Here is a 21,030-nt window from a genome sequence, read left to right as displayed (position 1 = left end):
CACTGTGTAAATGTGAGAATTCACAAATGTCAGCAGCTTCCTGGAGGCACATTGTGGCAACTACCAAAATGGATGTGAGGCAATGTATGAAGAAGTGGAAAAACCTGAGGGACAAATATGTTTGCCTACAAAAAGAACCCCAAACAAAAACTGACCATAACAAAGAATGAGGGGGTCAGGAGGGAGAAAGTCCCAGCATTTTAGTTTGTCTGCATATGAAACCTCAGTACATGACCACACTATTTAACAACCACATGCAAGTATAACTGTGGGTAATGACGTTGGCTACTTATCTGGGTTATGTCACAGACTCTTCAAAGGCTCCCTGCAGAAGTCTAAATCAGGCATAAGAGAAAAGTGGAGCATAATTGGTTCTGACCTTCTACCGATTAAGTTAATGTATCTAATGCACACATTCAACCAGTCAGCAAAATTAAAAATTTACCCAACAACTTCTTTATCTCCTGCCTGCTGGAAATTGACACCATTAGATTAAAATGAGATTTTACAGGACTAACCTCAGACTGTATTTGTTTGCACTGCAATAATGTCACACTATTGTTGGGGTTTTTGCACAGTTTTCATAATTTTTTATGTTGCTATGATTGCTTATATTGTCTATTTAAAACAGACAAACAGAAATGCTGCATAGTTCATAGGCAACATCTACAAAATTAGTCATGTGTTCAGAGGTTAAATAAACAAACAAACATTTTTTTTAACTTTTCAGTAGCACTCATGGATAATCATCATGCATAACGTAATTGCAAACATTTCATCTTTTTGGTTAAAATTTCGTTTTTTTCACATCATTGTGTTTTCCAATTTTACACTCGAGTTTCTAATCATCATTCAATTTTTAAACCCTAACTGTCTTGAAGTGACATTCATTTCTTATTTACTCTACAACTCCAAGCTCTTTGTTCTTTTGTAAACCTCCAGCCTGAAACAACCATGTAATACTATTTTTTGTTGAAATAACTTTCATATTTCACTTCACTGCTCGTTCATTTTGCACCAGACAAAATCATCCCAGTGCTGGTTCTGGCTGAATTGTTTTCAGATCCATCAGAGGTCTTGCTGGTGACTAGTGTGGCGACTCCCGTCACACCAGCTGTCCCTTTCATACAGACATCAGTTCAGCTCTGCAGGCTTAAAGCTGCAACAATGCCCCGCAATCCATCTCAGTACTTTTAACAGAGGTGGATTGTTGGGTGAGGCAGAAGAGCAGCGCATCAGTCCCGCATTGAACAGGCTGCTTAAAAGAGGTGAAACAGCCAAAAAGACGAGTGAATGCTAAGCTTTATCTGTGGGGACACAATCTCAGCTCTGACGTGGCTCCAGCTCCACCTCACTATTGTTCAGAAATCACATAATGCAGCTTTAAATGAACAATAAACACAAAGAATCACTGTTGATGAGAAATACACGTATAACTGCACTTTATTTGATATAGGTTTATTGAAAAAAGGGTTGATATAAAAGCTAAAATACTGCCTCTTGGTTTACAATCAGTGAAAATACAGAGTAATACTCTAATACATCTTATGTATAGAAGAACATGTGTCAGAAGCTGCCTCAAAAGAAATGAAGTCATTTCACATTGTCTTGGGGACCTTAGTAAAACACACTTCAGTTATTTTAGTAACACACTAATGGCAAGTAAATGCGACCCTGAATATATATCTGGTCTAAATACAAAAAAACAAAAACCTTCTTTGAAAAATATAATTGCACAGTGATGACGGTGTTGGAACACAGCTTTGCCTGATATATATTTGATCCCACAAATTATGCTCCGTTGATGGGTTAGCGAGAGCGGCTCTGACACTGCACAGGTGTCAAGTTTCCACAGGGGCCACGGGACTAATTTAACAGCACTTAAAGTCTATTTAATACAACTAAATACTTATTACATTACATGAATCTTAATAAGGTAAATCGGGAGTGACGTAGAACATGTGCTGTTGAAGGTTTGTTTAACATATTTCTTATTAGTTTAACAAAGTTAGTCCTGCTATTTAGATAATAATCACATTATAAATGAAAAATCTGGACTTTTTTTTAAAGATAGGTGAAATATTTAATCTACTAATTATGAACTGGGTTGTGGTTTAACACACTAACCTTTATCTTTTCATATCAGTGTGTTTGGAAAACAGCACACTTTTATTGAGCAATGGTGTTTACGCAAATTCGTATAATTATATAAGATTCTTGGCCATTAGAGTAATGAGAACTGAATTACACTTACAGGATTGTTGCACCATTAGCTCCAAATTGATAAGATTACCACCAGTAACCTGTCAGTCAGTAAATAGACCATAAAAAACACAAGACGATAGACGATAACAATGACCACAAGCACTTGGACTTCCATAGCAATTTATGGGGGGGAAAAAAAGAAACCCAAAACAAAACAAAGCAATTTTGCGGCATGGGAGCAGTCAAGTGAACCTGAAAAGAAAGCCTGTGGGGTGCTGGGAGTGTCCAGATTGAAAGCACATGCTGGCTGATCTAAACTCTTAGTCTTTATTCTGTTTTGGCTCAGCGGTTCTTTTGACACATCATATATCAACTTAAGTAAAACTATAAAAAACTCAAATCATGAGGCTGATGGGGACAAATGGTGGGCTGAGCTGAATAGTTTCCTGACTTGTGGCTTTTGTTTTCAATCACTGCAGGCTGGATTGGGTTTTATTCAGCTCACGCGCTCTGCAGCTGATAAGCAAACAATATCAATAAACTCAAGACGGCAACATTTAAGTTGCTCAGCATTTCTATATTCTAAAGAAAATGCAAGCAATATTAATATATGTATCGCATACTGTGCATAACATACTTACAGACTTTTACATATATGTGAAATATTGAATGAATCCTCAAAAATGAAGTCAGATACTGTTTCTAGCACTTTAATGAACGGCCTTCATTTAGTAGCTTCTGCCTGCTGTACATTTCATTAAAAAAAACATTTTGTAAGATTATCTTCAATATAAAAATAAAACAATTACATTTAAAAAAAAAAAACACTTGATCATAAAGTGGTTCACATATATATAAAATAACTGATCATTAAAAATGTTCTTTTGCCACCGTGAGCATTCCTTTTGAGGCATTCATCTTTCAGCTATTTGGACAATTTAGTAGCTTTTCATTCCTACTAAGGACAGGTGTTGGTATGAAAACACTGCATCTAACTTCTTCTGTTGGTCCTTTTGACAAAGTGTAAATTGTAATGACGTCCTACCTATTTTACCTAAAAATCCATGAAATAGAATTCATCTGCTTCTTGGTGGTGCATAAATATTTGGTCTCTCTTAACCAATAAGTTCAATTGGCTAAAAAACAAAAAGCTGCATTGATTAGTGTTTTCATCCATGCTCAGTCATCCTGGTAAGGAAATCCCCAAAAGTTGGTTCTGTTCATGTGGATGTAGAGTTTTCAGTGGGAGAAACATTTCATCACTCATCCAAGTGACTTCTTCAGACATCCAGATGAATAGGACCAACTTTTCGGGATGCACTGATTAGTGTTTCATTTCTTTACAGTCTTTATCAGTACAGTGCGGCCTTAACGTCAGCTTAGAATAGGCTTTCCGTTTCATTTTTCACTTCCAACAACAGACCTTTGAGCCTTTATTTCAAAACATATCGCGTTTTATTTAAGACACTGAGGTTCTCGACATCCCATCTTGCATAAAATCATCACTAAAAACAGTTATGTCAATGACTCTGACTCCTTAAACTGAACATATAGCACCATAGGATCAGTGCGTGCTTTTTAGTAGTTTGTGTGAGCTTCCTCTTTATTCCTGCATCAAGCTCAAAAACAACTAGACCTGTGCTAGCGAGCTCTGCGTGTTACAGTTAACTAAAGCTTGTGGATGGTTTCCCCCAGTTGCCAGCCCCTGAATCTATCCCATGAGGCTTCACTCTCAGAGTAATGCCACTTTCGCTTCAAATCACAACAGGCCTTCTGCATTTATGTGTGGAAAGCCTGCATCCAAAATCCTTCTTTGAGTAATGAATATATTAAAACTAGAATAATAAATCATATCATTCTGAGCAGATATCAATTTGATGTGGAAACATTACTTTTGATGTTTTCAAATTTGACACTTCTTCATTTTTCCAAACCACATTTTTTGACATAAAAGGGCAGGAACTGGCAACAAAGTCCCAACCGCAATTCTTCCAATGAAGCTGATCTGAATGTTTTTCCTCAGTCGGCAGCTTTTATTAAAAATGAATCTGACTTGAAATGATGGTGGCATTACTCACAAAGCCTTGCACGAGACAGAAAGGTAGAATTGTTCCTCTATAGCTGTGTGAAGCAAGAAAATATTATATACAGGCACACAATCAGAGTTCATGTATGCAACATTCAAACACACACACACACTCTCCCATGCCATTCACTCAATACTCAGCACATATTTTTGACATCAACATGTGTCCGTCATTCCAAGGTGAGATTGCACTTGGTGCTAAGATTTGTTGCCGGATAAGGTGAATGGGAAACAACTGGACGTCCCGAGGGATCGGTGGATGGTGCTGGGGATGGAGTGCAGCTTCTGCAAGCTGTCCAGAGAGTTGGACCGGTACATACAGCGTGTGTGCATACATCCATAGCAGTGACAGGGAGGTACAGAGGTTCAACCTGGGAATACCAGGCTGGATGACATACAGGACTCCCCTTGTCTTTTAGTTGATCTTGTTAGCGCGTCTTCTAGATTTCTTCACCCTGGAGAAAGATTCAGAAGGTATTAAGATGAGTTTATGTAACTGAAAACAACTTCATTTTAGCTGGCACAGTTATATTTACATATTTACATTTAAAAATTCATGAGAACAAATAATGGGTTATTGTTGAGCCACAGGTTAAAAACATGTTATCCAGTTTTATGTGACTTTAGTCATTTGAAATTCATCTTCTCTTGGAATGAGCTGGGCATCACTGGTATAAAGGATGAGCAAGTTGTTTTTGACCTTTTTCAGAGAGCATCATATATGAATGTAAGTTTTGTAACTAAACACATTATCTTCAATTTGGTTAATATAGGCTCTTAAAAGGAGATCAATTTTTGGTTTCATTTTAGGGGGATATATGAACAAATGCGCTCTTACAAGGCACATTCTCATAAGCACAGAATATCTTATATCTAACTCACTTTATGTTCTTTCAGCTTACATCTTTTGGCTGTTTCTGGTGTTTGTAAGAACACATCAGTATAAAAAAGGATTTTTCCATTCATTATTGCCTATTTTGAGAACCTCTAGAATAAAATAACACTTAACACGACTCTCATGCCAAGTCTCGTGTGCACTTCTGGTCATTTTCATATAAAAGTGCATATGAAGGAAATGTAATTATGTCTGATGAGAGAAGACAGATCAGGAAGTTTGTAAAACCTTCTGGTGCAGTATTATATATGCCTAACTATAATCATAAATCTTTCGCTTCTCTGATGATTTTATAAGCTTGTGTTTGCCATGCTTGAATTATGGTGTCTGGGAAGCATCACTTGCAAATCCCGAGGCAGTTTGCATTGGCTAAAGGTAAAGTTGGAACAATGGGAGACCATTTACAAAACTTTTGGCTTTACCAGATTGACCGGTTAATCTTTAAGTGAATCATTCATAAATCATTTATGTTTTTTTGTTTAATGAAATGCCTAGATTGGAGTTCAGAGGCTCATTTTTAGCATCAAACAGGGTGATCTAATGGCACGTTTTGCTCCCCAATGCAAAATTTGTCATGTTAAAAGACTAATTGATCATTAGAAATATGTGGTTTTAATTATGTAAGTAGAGCTGAATGCTGTTCTTCTGATTAAGAAATATACTTGGCTACTGATGTGCTTTAAATTCCTGAATATAGTGTAAAAATGGCTATAAAAGTAAAACAGAACCCACAACAGTGGTGGATGTAAAACCTCAATTGTCAGCTTAAAATGCCTGGTGGAAAAAAGCTATAATATCATGGTTTTTGAGCCAACAAGTGGAAAGTTTCACTTGACAGTTATGATGTGTGACGCATATTCAACTCTTAACCCCTCGTACTTCCACCAGCTGCATTAGGATGCATTTAGCTACATGTTAAAGAGGCATTTAGTTTTTAAAGGTTACTAAAAATAAAGATATCCCTAGCATTAACACCAAGTCTAAGAGAAGATCTGGTACGTGTTAAGAGGTTAACATGCAGAATCCCATGAGCGACACTAGTCTAAATATGAAAGGCTGATATTTGGGTATGACAGATTATTTGCTGCTGCGCCACATGCCAGCTTCAGTGAACTACGACAATGCCTATAATAAGACTACATTTAAAAAAAATCTGCATTCACAGAAGTCCTTCGCTACAATAATAAACAATGTCTTGTAACTCCTCAGATATTCCTTTATTGTTTGTTTTCACATTGTGCACTTTAAGTGTTTATACTGTTTAAAGAAGCAGGCATGCAGCCTGACGATAATCACCACCAGACATGTTGGGAGCAGTTTTTTCCTTTTATGTGAAAGGCACATATTTACTGCATAACCCATTAAAAAGTGAAACAGCTACTGCAGTTTTCATCAATAGTTTTTACTCCCGTTGTGCTGGTCCCCAACCAGAAGCGTTCTTTTACAGATATGCAATTTGTGATGATAATTATGTGTAAAGTTTTAAAGTTAACGTAAGTGCTCTGATTTGGCTGACTATCTCAGATGTGCTTATGAGAAAATAGGAAGCAGACATACCAGTGGTAGATTTATCTCTGGTCTTACTTGATGCTCATTATTTCACAGATAATAACTCACTGGCTTACATCAACCATGTCACCAATTTCAGAGACTAATTGTCAGTAGGAAACTGAGAAATGGCTTTTTTTTTTGAACATTGGTTTATTTGCAAGCTCTAAACTTAGAGGAGAAGGGAACCATATTTCATTTCTGTCTTCGTCAGTGATGCTCATGCCATTCGTAGATAGATAGAGGGGGTTTCTTACTTGTTAATGGCATTCTTTAAGTACTGCTGCAGCCATTTGGTCTCAGGGTTGATGCAAACTTCCCTGTTGCTCTTCAGCTTTGCACTGTGGAAGAAAAAAAAGCATGAATTGATTTGGTTACGCGACACATTCTGCCAAAATGAAGCAACCTTGAAAACAAAGCTGTTTTGACTGGCTGACTTTAAGCCTCGTTTTCTGACTGCGCTAGTTGGAAAAATGGGGAGCAGATTTGTTCACCCAGAAGCTCAAGGTGTAGATTTGAGGTAGGATGTGGGGAAATCTCCACCAATGAAAACATGAAGGAAGGAAGCACAGGAATTACTTAGAAACACTGTAATTTTACTCAGTGAGGCAACAGTGCTGAACTAATTCAGCAGCAACACAGTGTCTCCTGGTATGTTGATAACTAAGACTGTTGCTGCTAGTTTGCTAACTACATGAAGCCCGCTCTGTATACACTTTGCTGTACATATCTAAATACTATATACTGTCAAGTTCCCGTGTTTATACTGTACATTTAATAACCAGTTCTCCATCCTTTATTTATTCTGTAATTTATTCCAGCAGCGTTGCACTCTGCACCATTGTACCACCAACATGGTGTTATTGTCTGTGTCATGTTGCTGTTGTATGTACTGTCTGTTTGTCTATTCTGTTTAAACTGAGAGCCAAGAAAAAACGGAGCCCAGTTCTTTGTATGTGTACACGTAGCTGGCCAATAAAGCCAAATCTGATTCTAATCTTAAGGAAATGTTGCGTGACCTTCTTGTTTTCAGACAAACTAAATAACACTGCTGATTCCTTAAAAGCATCACAGACATTGTTTGAATGTGCACAAGGTTTGGAACATGGGGGGAAGGATATCTGTGTGAGCTATTATAAACAGGGGTTTATAAGTTAAAACAAAGGAATTTATCACTTGGGCCACCTTTAATCAGATTAAAGACAGAGGATAGATGTGTAATATCAGGGAGGATAATATTCAATGATAAAAGTTACATTATTTGAAAGCAGTACAGAATGCATCTGAGTCTTGTTGCATTTTGTTCCATTATATGTTGAAAAATTACCTGGTACCAGAAACACCTCCACCAGAAACTGATGCAACAATAGGTACAAATTAGTTCCACAAAATTCACCAGAATCCAGGAAATAAAGTTTCTGATACTCAAAATTTCCTGAGAGAGGAACCAAACACCCCTTAATGTGTCTACCTGTGCACATGCTGGTAGCTAGCTGCCCAAGGAGGTGAAAAATGCAAAAAAGGAGAGCCATAGAAACTATTTAAGCTAAGGAACAGCTTAAAAACAACACTAATTTGGCATTAACTCTACTAGTAAAAAAAACTATATATTACCAGAATACAAGCAAGTTTTTAAAAATAAAAACAACAAAAAAAACTCCCCCAAAACTGTCTTGTCCCAACTTTGGTTTTTCAAAGTGGGGTGCAGACGAGTGCGATGGCTTTGTATTGCCACATTCTCCCGCATGTTTACATTTGCTTCTGCAGTACATTTTTTTCCACACTTATCCTGGTTTCCACATAAAAGAGGAGTAACAGAGATAACGAGGAATCAAAGTGTTTAAGCCCAAAGCAAACTCAGAGGCAATAAATCACTTTCAAGGACATGTAAGGGTTGCAGTTTCAAATTTGGCCCTCTTGTGTAGCTCGACATCCTGCAGTGTTGTACAGTACAGAGGCTTTATCTTTTTCTTCGGCTGTGCGGTTAACCAAACTGTAACAAGACCTCTCAGTAACCTCAACAAAGTGTGACCGGCATTTTAATGGATTCCTCAAGAAGCTCATCCAGCCTCCTTTTCTGATTCTCTTGTGTTCAGGGTACAGTCCTTGCGCAATGACAACAAATCAAGCGTTATTATTCAGTGGGAAGCACAACCTAACATCCTTGTTTATAGCATTTAAATAGGTGCTCCTTGGCTGTGCTACCTAATATTACTGATTTATGGCTAATATAGATTAATAGCAATGTATATACCTTTAGTTTGTCTCTTGGAAATAAATCAGTAAATCTAAGTTTTTTACTAAAGCTACAAAACTCTTAAAGCATTTTTAAAAGCTAACCAGCACTTTTTTAACCATAATGGGAACAAAAATAGCCCCTCACTGTTTATGGTTTATCGGCTGTTAAATAAATCAGAAGTGAAATGAGCAAAACATGCCAGGATTAAAAGGTCTACGGGGGTTGAGCTCAGATACACCTCAGATAAGCTCTAAAAATCTCTGCACATCTAAAAACACATCCAAGCTCAAAGCTGGAGGATTACTACACATAACAGGCTGTCACCGTCTGCTCGGCGGTGAAAAATCACAGCTCGCTGTTTCTGCTCAAGGACGGCTGAAGGGGGGAGGCTGGTATCGCCAATCACACCGCCCTGTATGACTTGTAAAGCTGTCTCTGCACTGCACACTAAACATCTTCACACACAGTCTGACACAAACTTTATACGTGGGAAGGCCTTTTGATTGGGCTGGTTTCATGTAAAACTTTAAAAAGGTGCAACATCAGAGGCTTGTTTAAGTAATCAGTCACTTTCGCTACCATTCTTAAATTCTTTTTGGTGGTATAGGGTGAAACTTATGGTATAAGTCTATATTTTTCAATATCTATATCTATATATATATAGATATATATATATATATATATAATCCCACTACTGTTTAAGTCTGGGGTTTGGTTATTTATTTGATTTGTGTTTCTGTTTTTTGTCTGTAATTCACTGATTATGCTCCTCTTGAAGACAGAGTTTTTAAATATTAGTCTTTTTTGGGAAGGCAGATGTCAATATGTGTAACTTAAAAAACAAAAACGTTGCTTTAAATTTTTATTCCAGGTACTTTTCTGGGTGCACATGTTAACGCGTCTTTTTTGTGGAGGTTTTTTAAACACATTTGTTAAATGACTTCAGATTTAAATGAACTAGAAGTCTATCAAAATTAGCCCTACAGAACGTGAAATGTTGCTTAACACTTTATGTTAAGTAAAATATACAATTGTAATACTCAGAAAAACAGACATTTTTCTTCTTGAATTATTGAATTTTTCTTCCCAGATTATTTCCCCCTCAGGATTCAGGGATGCTGCAGGGTGGTCACAGAGTGTGTGCTGATGTCTGGTCTGTTAATAGAGAGCTAAGCCAGACATTTAGGAGAGGATTTGTTCTGTTGTCAGTCACTGACTCTGGGTGAGTTTCAGACCCAATGGGGTGATCGCAGGGGGCACGCAACAGGGTCTTACCCTGCTCCAAACATGTGGATATCACACCTCTGTGGCAAAAGGTCGTGCATGAGAGTTAACAGCTCAGAGGTGTAGCGCCTCGCTGCTCCCCGTTCTCCACCCTCCATCTCATGTCACACATCTCTGTAAATTAAACACTGCTTTCATATTCAGTTTGTGCCCCCCTCTCTTGCTTGCCCCTCTGATATACCACCTCCCTTATTCCTCACTGCATTTAGAGGCAGATGAGCAAATGGCCCCTCAAACTTAAAAGAGCAGTTCGGGAGCACCAGCCTGATCCCGAATCCTTCAAACGTCAGGAGGCCAAACAGCTCCGTAACTGGATCTGTGTTTGCTTTTTCTCATGGGGTCGCCCTCCCTCCCTACACACAAACACACACACACACACACACACACACACACACACACACACACTTTTTGTTTTATTAGGGGTTGCCAGCTCATCAGCTCGGAAGCTGTCTGTTATTTTGATGTTTCTCACTTCATCCTGTTTATCTGTCTGCCTGTCTGGATGACCAACTGAGAACCTAAACCCTAATTGACTTGGCTGGAATTTGGGGGCCGGAGTTCCACAAGCAGCAGGTAGTAATTACTTCACAGCAAGTTAATACCAACAGCGTGGCGGCCTGGTTTGGAGGGGTTGTTGTCAAGCTAGGGTGAAGGGATGAGGGCACACAGTGGGAGAAGGGGGGAGGAGTTTTTTGCGGGGTGAAAGAGGGTGTTATGTTACCGACTTTCTTTCATGCTCCTCAATAGAGATATCGGAGCGCCGCTCTGCGGGCTCCTTGTCTGAATGACTTCTTGACTCCTCTGGCAGTTTTCTGGAGGGAGGTTAGAGGGAGTTTGTAGCCTAGCCACAGGACTGGTTGTCCTTCCTGACCTTTTGCCATTCGGTTACCCCTTCCAACCATCACCAGCCCCCTCCTTTCTTTGTGGAAGAAGCCTCCAGTCCTTTAGCCTTTTGGCCTTGAGGCTTCTGCCGTCCAGATTTTCCATAGCTAACAAATTAAGGAAGGTTCTTTTTTGTTAATGTGTTCCAGACCAGAGAAATTATTCTCAACGTTGCTGACCAGATTCAGACGGGAAATGAAAAAAGAAAAAGTAGATGAGGGACACAAGGGGTCAGCAGAAATACAAAGGTAATCACTTTGACCCTTAATTATTGCTTCCTTTGCTAAACATAAATGGCCCCCTCGAGCTCTGACCGTTAGCGCTTTCCTCTCTCTGAGTGGATTGTGTTGTTTTAAAGTCAGCCCGCTCACTCAGGAAAGCCTAGAAGGATATTAACACCATATCTCACACATACCTCACACATCAGCAGTGTATTACATTTATTTCTGTTTCCTCTTGTTAAAGAGGACTATAGATAGACTTAGATAGACCCCCAAAAATAGCTTACACTTCAAACACAGCCCTTTTGTAGTTTGTACTCACTGTTATGAACTGGTCTTGAATGATATGTGTGCGCTGTTCTTACTGGTATTACACTAATATGTATATATATTATTTGTATAGTTCATTAAACAGAGAAGGTAATGCATGCCAGTGTCATTTTAAATTCTTTATTGTGTTCCTATATTGTTTTTTTGTTTTCCCACATCTGGTTATTGTGACTGTGACTGTGTCTGGGAGTTTGAGGAGAACAGGTTCACTTGCAAAAGCACAGCACAGATATCACGTACGATCTAATCTATCACAAAATGGTTACTTTACATTATCCTGATTTTTTACAGCCTAAAAAATGAACCTTGACACACTGAAATCTAAAAGAATCCACTTAAACAGTCCACAGGAGTGACAGACTCATTCAAACAGTCATCAGATAATTACACCAGGAAACACATTTCTTGAAGTTAATCACCCCCTGCAACATGAGACTCATCTACTTACATGACTTGGAAGGGGCAGTTGGGCGTGTGGAGAAACTTGAGCTCTTTGATGGAGCGCTGGGGAACCGTGTTGAGAGTGGATCGACACCAGCAGCGCTCAACCAGACTGATGGGCTTTGCTACAAACAGTGGACAAGGAAGATTACAAATTAGCACGAAGCTTAGAAAATGCAACAAAATCTCAAGAGACCTGGCTGTTAAAAAGCTTAACAAGTACTGACTGTTCCTATTCTGCAACATTGCACTCTTAAGCTCTGGCATTCACACAACTATATATTTAGGAAGGAGTTAGGAAGAGGAATTTGAAAACTGAAAGACGGGACAAAAATTTGCTTTGGGATCCAAAGACAAATCCAGAGACAAAGCTGCACCTGCCTTATTTCAATATGTAAGAGCAAGAAAAGCCTAACAAGCTTTTTGTGAACAAAGGAGAAATCAGCCAACACAGAGACACATTCAGCATCACTCATGTGGAGCTCTGCAGGGCAGTGTGTGGCAGACGTTGGACTTCAAGATAAATGATTCTGTTAACTTGCCAAAGAAAACTTATTCAGATCACAGTGGATGAAATGAGCAGCAGTATCTGATATTTCATTTCATTGCCCGTTAACAAAAGAAAGGGTCATTTTGGTTCAAGTGAGGATTTAAATACCTACATCAACTTAAATCAAATCCAAGCACAGCAGGTTCTGATTCATTTGGGTTGCGATTAAACGTACCTTTCACCTCGTTGGACAAATTAAAGGCATGTTTAATCTACTGTAACAAATCTTAACAAAGCATGAGAATGTATAAGTTTACCTGCTATGTCTGTGAACAACATCCTCATTAAAAAGAGATTAGCCCTTTCTGACCACCCGCTCGCTCACACTCTCACACACACACGCATGCAGAATTTTAGCTTTTCACTCCTGGAGCATTCAGCCAAGCCACTCTAAAGGAGAAGGGTCCTCAACATTCAATTTCCAATATTCACCTCTTTTATGAAAGCACTCTGCAGCTCAGACGGCCTCTATGAGGTACATTCTTAAAATGATTACAATGTGAGTCCATGGAGGCTTGTCGGTGCCCCCGAGGACTACACATGCACAGTAATAAGACTAAATACTTCCCTAAAAGTTTTCAAATGAAAGAAAAGATGAGGGTTGTTAAAAATGAGGGAAAGGATGAAGGAAAACCTGGCTGGCAATAAAAGTTAAAAAGAAACCAGCCGAATAGCCTTTAATTGCATCATTATAGAGGGCTTTGAATGGAAATAAAATGCATCAAAGTGTGCTTTAAGAAATTACAAAATTTCACAGAGCTGATTCTTTACATCAGCCATGCCCTGCCTGTACAAAAAAATGTCCAAATTACTCAAACCTACAATTAACATATAATTAAATGTAATTGAAATCTTAAAATCAGGTGCATCAATAATAAAGCTCTTTTTTTAAAAGGTTCAGTGTATTCTTTTTTTCATAAAGAAACAGCAAATGTCCTGTCCCAAATGCCTAAATCCTCAGTAATATCGCTCTAATGATTCGCACCCATTCAGGGTCTTTTCTCATGCAAACTAAGGGATCATTATGCAGCATGCAGCACTGGGGCCAGAAGCATGTGTCCACCACTGATTTATCCCTAATTAGAAACTAATTATAAGGATGAAGTGAGCAAAGGCAAATACACATGTCTAGGTCTAACTCTTGAATATTCAATCTGAGCTCTTAGTGGAGCAGAAACGATACGCTTAGGATAAATCCTGCTAGGGAACTCAACACCCCGTCTTGTTCCCTACCAAGGTTAAATGTGGGAGGTAAATGTGGGGTCAATGCGGTGGCAGCAGTCCACCTCCGATATAAGATATTTGCCCAAAATTGAAACAAATTCTTATAAACATTTTGTTTAAAAAGGCTGTTTTTCCGTCTTTTAGATTTTGATTAATATCAGTATATTCTCTACATATTCTCTTCTAGCGTCCCACACAAGAACTTGCAGTGGGGAAATATTTTCATTCAAGTTTAATTTTCTAATTATGTATAAAAATATATGCTTGTTTCCACAAACCCAAATACAAACTGCAAAATTATAATAATTTTAAAAAACTAGCAAAGCAAAACGCAATGATTCGGCACCTGTCCTAAACAACAACAACAACCAAAAAGCCTTTATTTTGTACTTCATTTACTCTCCAGAGAGTTTAAGTTATACTGTAGCTATTTAATTAATGTATAAATCATTTTATAATAACATTTCAATCTGTTACCCAATTTTCTGTCTAGATATTTATCGACGTAGAAGGAAAGCAGGTGATCGAAGAACTGGAATTTCACAGTCTTGCAATAAGGGATTTACCACGACTGCAACTTATCAATCATAAACAATTAAAATTAATGCTGACATAACCTAACAAACATAAACTTAATCCAGAAAAAATGCTGTTCTAAACAGCCAATAAGAAAAATATAAATGTCGCAAGCTCCAGAATCTTAAACGTTTAAATTAGCCAAAATCTGTCTAAATGATGCTGTCAGCAATGTTCCTGAAGCGTTTAAATTAAAGCGATGGACTGCTGTCCCTCTGCTGGACTCACCGTTGGAGGTCGGAACATGTGTGGCCACGGCCAACAGAGCCAGCAGTGCCATCAGTTTGACGTCCATGGTGGTGGGCTTGCAGGCTGCAGGAGGGCTTGCTCTCTTTCTCTGTTACAATCCAGGGCACGACTGTGGCCGCCAGCTTCGCTCTGCGCTGTGTTAAATCTTCAGACGGGCGAGAGAAAGTGAGCAGGGAGACGGAGTCCCACTTTCTATAGAGGGAGGGGGGGTCCCAGCGTGAGAGGAGAGGGAGGGGAAGCCAGGTCAGGAGAAGGAGGGAGCGGCAGCCAGTCAGTAGAAACTTCCTCGATTGTAAATGCGTTTGGCTGCGAGTCAAGGAGAAAGTCTGAGGGCTATTCTCTTCGCCTCTTCACTAATTTTGGCTATTTTTTTCAGCCTCTCTCGCTTTCATTGCTTCATTGTGTCTATTTAATCTTCTCTGTTGTACTTTTCCTTCCCCCTCTTCCATTTTTCAGTGTATTCTCTTCACCTTTACTTGCCATCTGCCACACACATGCATACAGAGTACAAGCATTTCTCCCCAGTCACTGTAGATTTTTGCTGGAAGCATCTCTTTCTGCATTTGGACTAATATTGTTTTATATGTCAGCTGCCTGTTGTGTATTTGTTTGCTGGGACTCAGGCTGCACCCTCTCCGCCCTGTTTTTTCCTCCATGCATCACTTTGGCTGTCGTTCTTTCTCATTTTCCCTCTTGCTGACTCTCTGTCATCTGGCTGGGCTCCTGTCCATGATGTCTGCTTCATGTCTTTATTGGGACTTTCATTGTTTTCTCGGTGAAGAAACTATTAGTAGACTTCATGTTTGTAAAGTTGTTAGTAAAAAGAAAAACCTGGTTTAAGAAAAAATGTAGATCCATTAAGTGATGAACTGTGAGTCTTTTTGTGCTGTTTTTAATTAAAATGTAGTCAAGGATAGGAAATTCTATTGTAAGTAGATTATCATCATCAACTACAAAAAATCTACCACATATATCCCCAAGAAATAAATGTTCTTTTGGTTGTTTTATTCACTAAATACATTGTGTGATAAATTATGACCGCAGTGTGTACGAGTGGGTCAGAATCTACCGAGGAGTTTCTTGAACGCTTTCTCAGAATTTGCTGATGTTGATCAAAGATTCTGGTTCGATTCTGGGAACGAACCGCAATCAGCATGTTGTTTATGGAAATGCTAAACCAACACAGTCATCAGTAACTGGAATGAGTTTCATCTTACAATAATACAAAGCACTAGATCAATATCATAGATAAGAAGCTTTCAGTAGATTTGAACATTTTTCATTTTTTGATGACCAAAGTTAACCGTGCCAGTTTCTTTCTTCACATGAGTTTTTATCTCTTCATTTATTTATTTAACTTTTGGGGTAAAAATATAATCCATATAATTTTTTTCAGAATAGCTTACTTTTTTAACACACATACTTACATACTCATAGGTGAAACACATTAACAACCCTAGTGGCAGGAATCCTGCAACAAAGTGAGCAAATAAAGCTCGGACACATGTTTCTGAAAAACTTTGATGATCTGATGGAGGTTTTCCAGCTTCATCTGGAGGAAATCAGCTACGAGTGTAGCATGTAATAGGGGTGCAGATGCTATGCAGTTAGTCTGTGCGTTACGTGTGTCTGTATGTGTGTGCAAACATCCATGTGATTATACATGTTTTGTGTCCTTTCCTGCACTGAATCCAGGAGCCGGTAAACTGAAACTGGCCTTCATGCCAGAACGTAACACCTTTTCTGTCAGACGAGTTGGAGATGGTTCAACAACTCCCACCCGCCCTCATGTGCAGTCTTCGACCACCATTAGCAGTAATAAAACCATGCACAGCTACAGACTGCCTGTCAATTCATACCCTGAAATCTCTCCCCCGCAGTTTACAGGCCTTAACCACTGCGGCGGGCTGAGAAAGTGCTCGCACTGCGGCCTGCTGGAAGCTATAAACCTGAGAGAGTGTTTACAGTTAACCAGAGAGTCACTCTATACAACTGCCGTTACCAGCGGGGAGATGAAACCGAGCTGTGAAGAGACAAACATATAATTACCTCAGAGGAATTTACTTATCTTTGAAAGCACAAACAACACATTTCTTTTATTGTTTTATGACCCAAGTGACACAGAATTCAATTACAAGCTTACGGTCATAGGATACCTGTTTTATTATCTATATGGATGCTCTGCCTTAATCACACAATTACTAATGCTATTTTATAATTAGGCTAGAAAAGTTTTTCTAAGATGAATAGATTTTTGTTTTTGTTCCAACAGCATTAAAAACGTCCTGATCATCAGCAAAAATCCTTCAGAAACAGCGACACGGTTGCTTATTTTAACTCATTTACAAACCACATAATATTAACAAGTATAATATAATGCATACGAATCTTCCACCTGTTAATCTTGATATGGAACAAAACAGAGCGTTGAGTTGCCTGGTTGGAGTTAACATAGGAGAGTATGAAAGAGTTAGCTCTAACTATGTCTGTTTGGTTTTTGTGCCTTCTTGCTAATAAATAGTTTCTATTTAGGGATAAAGCAGCAGTGGATACGTGGGCTGTTATATATTAAGGAGGAGAAAAAATGAGACTTGCTTTTATTATCACATTTTGCAAAAAGGCTGCAAAGTTGTAACGTCTGGGAAAAAAACTGACCAAGAACAATGTTGATAGTTTTTTTTAAATGGATTTAGAGAATGTATGATTTTTTTGAGAATAAAACATGAACAAATATAGGAAAATATAGACAAAGAACAAATAGTGGCCACTAATACTTTTACATTACATGTGTAAAAACTTGCACAGTGTGAAAAGAAAATTATTTGTTCACAAAAACTTATGGGTAACACATTATTTGCTGAATTTGTTTATTTATTCGTTCTGTCTCAACCCAAATTGTTTGATTTGATCAAACTTTGAAGCTCAGTGTTGTTATGTGCTCCACCTCTTTAACGTGCACACTTAACTATCTTAAATTTTCAAAATTGCTGATTTGAGGATGCAGTAGCATTTTGTTGTAGCGAAGTATTAAGTAAAATAAGTATATTATGTTTCTGGCTATCATTAACATTTACAAGTTAGCTTAGTTACACCCTGCCCCCCCCCTAAACTAAATCCTGTTAATCCTTTCATCACAACACCGAGACTTGTATTTAGCGAGTCACAAAAACAAATGTCAGAAGTGTTTTAGCCGCTCGAGTGCTAACATGCCACAGGAGTGCTGCTGCAGAGGACACTGGGAATGCGATTGGCACGTTTACTGCTGACCTGCGGGACAACACTGTCACTTGTATCACACGTGGGATCAAAGGTCAGCGTTTCATGTCCCTGTATAGGGTTACAAGAGGTAGAGCTGCCAGGTCTTTGTTCTGGGCCGGTCCTGATAGACGAGCTTGCCTGAATGGCTGCCACGATGAGGGATGCGACGGGGAGCAGATGAGTATTTGGTCTTGGTGGATTGTCTCCATCAGGCCCACACATGCCATACATGCGAGCCCGTCCTATTTGAACGGGTCCAAATAAAGATTATTAGGTGCAATAAACTTTTTCCTTTGCACTGTAAATGCGATTGTAAAGCTCTGCCAGGATGGGAGGATGTGGTTATTTAAGAGCCAATGGGGTTTTTTAGCAAGAGTAGAAAAACATCAAAATATCTTTTTGCTCTCTGTCAAAGCTTACCGGTTTCCTGCCGTACTTCCATTTGCGGTTTGTAGTGGATTTGCAGGATAACACAGTCTTAGAAGAAAAAAATAAACACTAATTAAAATCTTGTTAGGAATAAAAGTAGAACCACAGAGAATAATATACATATACTGTCCTATTTTAGCACCAGAGTTTAAAGTGATTCAGAGGGAAAAATTAACAATCTATCATCACCAGGTGTGTCATAGCACTTAAAGCAGACTCATGCAAATATGTTATTAATGTCTTTCATGCCTTTCCATGTAAAAATGAAGCCAAATAAACACAGACTAATCTTTGCACTAATCTCCAGTGTGACGGCAGATCCCGACTTTCCTGTTAGGATCTATGTTAGGAGATTCCTTTGTGGTCGAGAGTTTATTGTGTTTGTCCAGCAGTTTGAGTCTGGTGCTGAGTTTGATTTTATTGGTGCAGAGCAGATGAAAGGTTTTCCTCCACTAGACTTAGATAAACAGTAGATCACAATCACAGCTGCGGCGGTATGAGCGCTCAAAATGTGCCATGTAAACACACATTCATCAACATGGGGAAAGATTCTCAAGAGCATAAATATAATATCAGCTGCTGGATAAAAAGGGAGCGTTGAGTAAAGACTGGTTGTATTTGTAGTTAGCTTACAGTATATTCTGATTTATAGCATCGCGACTCTGGATCAGATTTGTATTTTTTTAATGACAAAACTTTTATATATACTGGATTTGTACGTGTGTGTCCTGTGTGTGTGTTTATGGTGGTGGTGTGAAACTGTGGGCTCTGTAAACAGGATAAAATGGAGGTTTAAGGTGTTTGGAAGCTAGAGGCGGGAGGGGGGGATGGGTGTGACTTTTTTGGGGAGGGGGTTCTTGGATCAGTTAGCACATTTCTGCCTTGAGCTTCAGCAGCTGGCTCCTTAGGAGGAACAAGCACGCACATACACACACACACACATACACATACACACACCTCTTGCTGAGGACTGATTAAACAAGATGACGTTTTCATTAATCAGTGATACAAATATTCTTACAAGCGGCTGAAATAATCCTTTAATAAAACAGTGGATTAGTGCACAACATTGCAGACAGCTGAACTATGACAGCACAGAAATGAAGTGGAACTATGTATATGGGTGGAAAACTACTCAAACCTAAACTACTCAAACCTAAAGCATGTCACTTGCTAGATAAAAGTAAAATTTGTAATAATATGTATTAAAATAATCTAAACACATGGAAATAAAAGCATAAATGCAATTTCTGAAGAAACTGTGGTGGGATTATTGTAGGTGTAGCTAAAAGTAGCTAAAAGGTTGAAGGTAAAGAGGTTGGCTAATATAGTTGAAGGGAGATGGCTCAAAAACACATGGGAAGGTATCTTAATAGGGCACAAGTACCTGAGATAACAGCTACCCGGTGCAAAATAGAATTGCCCTGAGTGGTTGTAATAATTTCTGTCATACAAATGTTTCTATTTAAAGTGTAGGGGACATTCAGAGACATTTACCTTGTTGTTGTAAAATTGTCCCACATAAAAATAGAAATTTATTGGAGTTAAATGGCTCAAATTGGATGGATTTTGAATTTAAACCAAGATAAAGACTAATAACATCCCTGTCAGCCTCAGATGTACAATATTTTATTAATGATAATGTTTAGTGTTGTATATTGACAAGCGAAATTCATTTATTTAGATAGCGAGGTATTGCTCAAAGCTTGTCTCCGTTTGAGAAGAAACTCCAAAACCATTTACATACATGTACTCTGGACATCATCAGATGAATCAGGATGGGACAGCGTCCAAAGTTATCCTTTCCCACACATAGCGCAGAACAGGAGCTGGTCAGCTTCAGATGAATTTCATTTCTGGAAATTCCACATTTGGTTACGGAGAAGGAGCTGCATGGTTAGAGTGGGCCAGAGACGGGAAGAGAAAACGGGCGCTGAGTTAACTGAACAGTTACCTGACATATTCTCACATGTGCACAATCAGACACCACACAGAGTTTGTTTAAAGGAAGTCGAAGGGTAAAAAAATGTGTAATGTACAGGTTATATGCGTTGTTACACGCTACTGCATTGGGGAATATGTGAAAACATTTCTGAGCTGTGGTTCAATTCAATTCAATTCAATTCAATTTTATTTATATAGCGCCAAATCACAACAAAAGTTGCCTCAAGGCGCTTTATATTGTACAGTAGATCGCACAATAATAAATACAGAGAAAAACCCAACAATCATATGACCCCCTATGAGCAAGCACTTTGGCGACAGTGGGAAGGAAAAACTCCCTTTTAACAGGAAGAAACCTCCGGCAGAACCAGGCTCAGGGAGGGGCGGGGCCATCTGCTGCGACCGGTTGGGGTGAAAGAAGGTAGATGTATGAAACTGGCTAAAGCGCAGATTTTGATTTAGAGATTTTAGTTTTTGATTTATTATTTAGTACTTGCAAAAAGCAGAGATTAGAACTAGAATTACTCTGGAAATGAAGCACAGTTAAGTTTTTGATCGTACGAAATGGTATTTTTTCTCTGGGATGCATAAGAAAAATGAGATATTTGAAATGTAATTTTGAGTTTTAAGCATTTAAAGGTTATAACATGATTCTCATTGTGTAATGAT

General features: G+C 38.6%; 1 protein-coding gene and 1 long non-coding RNA gene across 2 annotated transcripts in view; one reads left to right on the top strand and one right to left on the bottom strand.

The window, feature by feature from the left end:
- Positions 1 to 21,030, top strand: part of LOC112847097 (uncharacterized) — a 58,241-nt gene that overhangs the window by 36,286 nt on the left and 925 nt on the right. The window lies entirely within an intron of this gene.
- Positions 1,443 to 14,908, bottom strand: cxcl12b (chemokine (C-X-C motif) ligand 12b (stromal cell-derived factor 1)). The gene is made up of 4 exons (XM_003449999.5): positions 14,710 to 14,908; positions 12,139 to 12,256; positions 6,992 to 7,075; positions 1,443 to 4,746 (listed from the first exon to the last, which is right to left on the bottom strand). The coding sequence occupies exons 1-4, from the start codon at positions 14,774 to 14,776 to the stop codon at positions 4,707 to 4,709; spliced, it is 309 nt and encodes a 102-aa protein (XP_003450047.1). The 5' UTR covers positions 14,777 to 14,908; the 3' UTR covers positions 1,443 to 4,706.

Source organism: Oreochromis niloticus, linkage group LG6 (assembly GCF_001858045.2).
Source record: "Oreochromis niloticus isolate F11D_XX linkage group LG6, O_niloticus_UMD_NMBU, whole genome shotgun sequence".
NCBI classification, from domain to species: Eukaryota; Metazoa; Chordata; class Actinopteri; order Cichliformes; family Cichlidae; genus Oreochromis; species Oreochromis niloticus.
The sequence above is the reverse complement of the archived record's forward strand: the minus strand, read 5'-3'. Positions and strand labels throughout refer to the sequence as shown.